This window comes from Malurus melanocephalus, unplaced genomic scaffold (assembly GCF_030028575.1).
Source record: "Malurus melanocephalus ecotype Western Australia unplaced genomic scaffold, MMel_1.1 scaffold_30, whole genome shotgun sequence".
In the NCBI taxonomy this organism is placed as follows: domain Eukaryota; kingdom Metazoa; phylum Chordata; class Aves; order Passeriformes; family Maluridae; genus Malurus; species Malurus melanocephalus.
In genome coordinates, this window is record NW_026623262.1 from 784,266 (window position 1) to 790,548 (window position 6,283).

Genomic DNA, 6,283 nt, shown 5'->3' on the forward strand with positions numbered 1-6,283 from the left:
TGTGCGGCAGGCAGAAGCCGCCTGCCAGTCTTCAGGCAAAGCAGAATCCCTACTTTGCTGTGGGAGCKCAAGCGGGCAGCGGATGCCTTTACTCGCTGATGTAGAGGCAACATTTTTAAACGTCACGCTCTCGATCTGCCTTCCAGCCGTATTTTATTGATGACTTTCCCCAAGATGAGAGGAAAGACCCCCTCCACCCGCAGCCCTAGGGTTGGCGAGAAGCGCCGTGCTGCCACTGGACGACCACCACGGCAGGCTCCTGGGAAGGGAAGGAGCGGCTTTCCCCCCGGAGAAAAGGAGGAAGGAAAGAAGGAAGGAGGGAAGGAAGGAGTCACCTGTTGGGCAATGGCTCCCGGGTGCCCCTGTCGGACTCTTCGCCTCATCCGCGGGGGTTATGTCGCTCCCCCCGCCACCGCCTTTCTGCCGCCTCCACCCGCCGAGCGCTACAGCCCCCCTGGGTACAGCCGCCGCTCAGGATCTGCTCCGGGCAGACCTTTCGGAGGAAGCGTTTACCATGCACTACCCGGACCACTGCGCCGGCTGCGAGTCAATGTGGAAAGAATTAAGCGCAGAACAGTATTTTCTCTTACTGCCCCGACTCTGTTTAATACGCGGCGAAAAAAGGCGAGCGCCACTTGAAAATAGCCTTAGACGTTTAAATAAAAGATAATCTCCAGGGACATCCTTCCTAGCGTGGCAGGCGTCCTGCAGATTGCATAACACAATGTAAAAGAAAACGCAATGCCCACCTTAATTAAGCACACATATACAGAAAGAAAATATAAAACATATAAAGAAAAGCAAAATCATAATCTCAAATTCCCGGTTTCTCCATTTTGCTCTTGCATCTTGCGATGCCTATTTTGCATCTGCTAGAAGGTTTTACACTGGATGGCTCAAGCGGCACCGAGAAGGAAATATTGACTGAAATGCAGAGCAAGGGCCCGGCGTTGCATGAACGCACTCATATTTCTGGTTCAGAATTGTACTCAGCTGCACTGGGAACAGCAAAAAGAAAGAGGGAAAGCTCCTATTCCCATTCTCACAGAGCCGATCGCAATGATGAAAAGTTGCACRCCTATTGATCTTCCGCGGGCACAGTACGGGCAAGTTCTAGCCAATTACTTAAGAAGCCTCCAATAATTACAAATCAAAGGGACTAGCTTGCAAGACATTGAGGAGCCGAGGTTTGGACTTACATTTCGCACATGCAGAGAGCAGGTAAAGTCTCTGTCGCTCACTGGGTGTGTGGAGTGTGCACAGTGCAGAGGCCACAGACAAATGCTAGGGAAGCTTATTCCAGCAGCGCCCTAGCACTGCTAGGAGGGAGCAAGCCTTCTGCCATTAGCAGCACTGCTCACACAGGAGTATATGAGGCTTGAAAAACGGGCTGCAGGCTGCGAATTTGACTTTCAAAGTGTTTTCTGGTGATTATTCTGTAAAAYAATATTCTCTGTCTTAGGCGACATCATGTCATATGCCCCTCATCCTCTCTCCCATCCTGGTACAAGAGCAAAGGGATGCCTGTCAGTTCCCTGTCTTTGGAATTTTTTGGCACTTTATATAACCACAAAGCCTCCTAAGTTCCTTTTGCAATGAAAGTAAGAAACACGCTGCACACGAAATCATTTCTAGCATCTGATAAAGAAAAGCAAACAAAAAAATTTAATATGCTTTTACAGAATGTCATTAGGCGCTGATAGGTTATTTATATCCAACACGGACAGCTCCCAAATGGCCTGAAAAGGAGGYAAAGGGCCTGTTGAATAAAAGCGACGCAGGTATGATTTACAGGCCGCGAGGATCGCAGGTGACTGACTACAGCAGCAGCGGGGGATCTGACACCTCCTGGACAGTTTACAGGCGACGGCGGAGCGGCGTCAGGCGTGACACCAGCCCTCCACCGGCGCTGACCCCGCTCTCGACTCCTGCCCTCTGCGGCTCTTCCCGCTTCCCSGGCGGGCAAGCGGTGAGGGGTCGGCGGGAGTCGCGGCCCGGCGGGAGGCGCGACCCGGGGCGCCGGGGCCGGCGGTAATTGCGGCGCGGCCGCCGCGGGCCGGAGCGGGGAGTTTTCTCCCCGCGCGCTGACTGGCACGCGCCCCGCGCCCCGGCGCCGGCACCTCCGCGCAGCCTGATTGGCTGTCGGGCCGCTCCGGGCCGCTCCGCCCGCGCCCTCATTGGGCGAGCGCCGTCGCCAGCGGTACTTCAAAGCGGGCGCTGCCCGCACTTAGGCAGAGTTTGGCCCCGCCGCGCCGGAGTGTCCTTAGTGCCGCCGGGCAGCGCGGGGCGCTCACCGAGCGCCGTCCCCTCCGCCCCACCGCCCAGCCCACGGACGTGCTATGGCTACGTCTATCCTCGGGGTAAGTCGCACCGCGCGCTTCCTCGCGGCTTCCCTCTGGAAAAACTGTCGCTGCCGCCGCGTGGCTGCCCCTTGCGCAAAYCGCGTGGACCCGCGGATGGGAGGTGATCCCGGCCCGCCTCGGGGGATTTCATTGCGGGTTGCCCATCGGGTCGTTCCAACGAGTTTAGCCTGAAAACTCGCTGGGCCGGAGAGGAGCCGTGCTGCTTCTGCTTTCTTTTGTTTTGTTATTGGTTTGGGGTTTTGTTTKTTTGTTTTTAACTCGAACTACGCTCGATTTCCAAAGATTCTCGCCAGCTCGGTTTTGCGCGAGGCGACGGTCGGAAGGTTCCCYACACTGCTCGCCTTGCTGCCATCTCTTTTTTTTCCGTTGCTCCTGTACGGTTGCTCGAGGAGACGCCACATTTCGTTCCCACGGGATTTTTGGTTTAACGGCGGTGCGCTCGAGCAGCCCTCTCGGAACACGCGTGTCCCTTGTCCCCGTCGGGACCCGCTTGCGATGTAAATCTCTTGGGCAAGGAGACCAGTCCCCGGCGGAAAACGAGTTGTGCCGAGCGTGGCGGGGCTGGAGCCTTCCACCAAATTAAAAGAAAACTTTTCCGCAGTACGGCTCGTTGTGCCGCGGTTCTCTCCGCGTTGCCGTGTCCCCGCGGGAGCCTGGCGAGGTGGCAAGGGTTAGGCTGACGGGCCGGCTTTGTCTCTTCCCGCAGGAAGAGCCGAGATTTGGAACGACTCCCCTGGCCATGCTGGCCGCCACCTGCAACAAGATCGGCAACACTAGTCCCCTGACCACCTTGCCCGAGGCTAGCGCCTTCGCCAAAGGGGGCTTCCACCCCTGGAAACGCTCCACCTCCAGCTGCAACCTGGGCTCCAGCCTCTCGGGCTTCACGGTGGCCACGAGCAGGGGCTCCAACGGACTGGCCAGTGGCACGGGCACGGCCAACAGCGCCTTCTGCCTGGCTTCCACCTCGCCCACTTCCTCGGCCTTCAGCAGCGACTACGGCGGCCTCTTCTCCAACTCGGCGGCGGCGGCGGCGGGCGTGTCCCCGCAGGAACCCGGCGGGCAGTCGGCCTTCATCTCCAAAGTGCACAGCTCGGCTGCCGAGAGCCTCTACCCGCGGGTGGGCATGGCGCACCCATACGAGTCCTGGTACAAGTCAGGATTCCACTCCACTCTCTCGGCGGGCGAGGTAGCCAACGGGGCGGCCTCCTCCTGGTGGGATGTGCACACCAACCCGGGCTCCTGGCTTGAGGTGCAGAACCCGGCGGGGGGGTTGCAGAGCTCGCTGCACTCGGGCGCCCCCCAGGCCTCGCTGCACTCCCAACTGGGCACCTACAACCCCGACTTCAGCTCCCTCACCCACTCCGCCTTCAGCTCCACCGGCCTGGGTTCTACGGCCGCCTCGCACCTGCTCTCCACCAGCCAGCACCTGCTCACCCAGGAGGGCTTCAAGCCCGTTCTGCCCTCCTACACGGACTCCAGCGCGGCGGTGGCGGCGGCCAGCGCCATGATCTCGGGCGCCGCCGCCGCCGGGGGCGGCTCTGCCCGCTCGGCCCGCCGCTACTCGGGCCGCGCCACCTGCGACTGCCCCAACTGCCAGGAGGCCGAGAGGCTGGGGCCAGCGGGGGCCAGCCTGCGGCGCAAGGGGCTGCACAGCTGCCACATCCCCGGCTGCGGCAAGGTGTATGGCAAGACCTCGCACCTGAAGGCGCACCTGCGCTGGCACACGGGCGAGCGGCCCTTCGTCTGCAACTGGCTCTTTTGCGGGAAGCGCTTCACCCGCTCCGACGAGCTGCAGCGGCACCTGCGGACTCACACGGGCGAGAAGCGCTTCGCCTGTCCCGTCTGCAACAAGCGCTTCATGCGCAGTGACCACCTGAGCAAACACATCAAAACGCACAACGGGGGCGGCGGGGGCAAAAAGGGCAGCGACAGCGATACGGACGCCAGCAACCTGGAAACGCCGCGCTCCGAGTCCCCCGACCTCATCCTGCATGAGGGCGTGGGCGCTGCCGCCCGCGGACCGGGCAAAGAACCTACCGCGGGGCCCGGTGACTCCTAGGGGCAGCGCCGCCGGAGCCGCTCGGACTGTGCCCCGCGCCGGCCGGAGGGACGCGAGCCGCCCCGCCGCCGATGGCGCCCCGGGCCGCAGCGGGGGCGGGCCGGTGGACGGCGGGGCCGGAGAGGCGCGGACCCCGTCCCGCCCGGCCAGTAGGTACCGAGTGACACTTTCTTCCGTTTCCCTTTTCTCTTTCTGTCGGAAGGCAAGCATCCTAAGAGAGGCTTAAGGTGAGAAATACAGCTGCAACTCTGAGACGGTCCCTCTGTATCTCATAAACATCTGTATAAATAGGGTTCAAAAAAGAAGAAAAACAAAAAAAAAAAGAAAACCAGATCGTGTTCCCTTATTTTTATTGTAAATGTTGATCTGATAGGGGGTTGGGGGATTTTTTTTTTCAATTGGTGAATTCCTGAAATTCAGGGAGGTTTTGGGGTTCTGATTAATTTTTTTTTTTTTAATTTTAAATTTCTGATGCACTTTGTGGAAGTCAGTATATATGTAAAAGATATTTAAAATGTTGAGTTAACACTTCACTCAAACACACGTAAGTTAAGGTCTCAAAGAAATTAAATGCGTTTATCTGTATGGAAAAAATCTTGACATATTTTCATTTTGGTATTATTAAAGGACTGAACAATATACTCACGGGTTTGTTCTTCTTCGTGTCCCTTCCTTCCCCCCGCCCAGTCCTCACAGGGGTCACTTTTTTAGTGGGTGCCCTTGCATCCTTACGGGCACAGTGATAAAAAAAAATACAGCGAGCAATGATAGCTGGGAGGGGATGGGACCGGCCCCCGAGCCAGGCGCACTGAGCTCTTTTCAAACCACCTTTTTTGGTTAATTTAAAAACAAAACCAAAAAAAMCCCCAATTTTTAACTGAGTCCCAGCCTTGCTACAGCCGGGAACCATGCTGAGACCTAAGTGTCTTTGGTGAAACCATCCCCAAAATCGAGTGAAGGCAAACTGTGCTGAGGAACTATTTATTTAATTTTAAAAACCTTCAGTGCCACAAGGCTGCCTAGGCTGGGAGGTGATCTCAGGGGAATAAATCGCTAGAGTCAATACTCCGGAAAAGACATTTCATGCCTAAATGAAAATCTTGTTAAATGTTATTAATTTTGACTTAGAGCACACAGCAGCCCCCTGTGCCTTGTATTCCCTTATTAGGGATTCATGTCTTATCAAATATCTAATTAATCTCCTAGACATCATTTGTTCTGACCAACTTTATCTCAGCTGGTCCACGGGGAAAACTCCAAATATTCTCGGTGACAAAGCTCCCTTGAAGATCCTTTTAATTGTCCAAATTAACTGCACCAAATTTGCATGTCAAACGGTAAAGGGCAACCTAAGATAAAATGTAAACGTTTTAAAAGCCCCAAACTAAGCACTTGATTTGATAACTAGGCTTTTTAATGTTATGGAAGACAACTGCTCCTTTCCTTTTCAAAGACAGTTGATCTATGCAAATAGTGAATTGGAAATGCTTATGTCCCCATGCAGTCAAATGGTCCTTGCATGTTATTTGAATATCAGTGGCTCTGCTATTGAAAAGGTTCAAGGATGCTCTCTGACTTCTTTGTGATTACTCAGTGCAGCGTCTTATTCTGAAGAAAAAAAACTCAGGAATAATTAAAGGCTGGGCTAAGGCCTGGGAACACATTTGGGACAGGAATCTCATTTAGACAGGCTCTTTCAAAATAAGGCACAGTTAAATTGACCAGAAGGCAATTATTGAAATGAAAATTATTTTCACTCCCTTTGTCTCCTGACCACCAACCTAACAGACATAGTATTTTTTTAAAGGCAAATTGTTAAATGAGATAATTGTGTTATTAAAAAAAAAAAAAAAAAAAAAAA

At 54.9% G+C, this 6,283-nt stretch overlaps 1 protein-coding gene across 1 annotated transcript; it reads left to right on the plus strand.

The window, feature by feature from the left end:
- The first annotated feature begins 2,339 nt into the window (after positions 1–2,339).
- On the plus strand, positions 2,340–4,422 carry SP9 (Sp9 transcription factor). The gene is made up of 2 exons (XM_057363637.1): positions 2,340–2,360; positions 3,070–4,422. The coding sequence occupies exons 1-2, from the start codon at positions 2,340–2,342 to the stop codon at positions 4,420–4,422; spliced, it is 1,374 nt and encodes a 457-aa protein (XP_057219620.1).
- Positions 4,423–6,283: the final 1,861 nt, after the last annotated feature.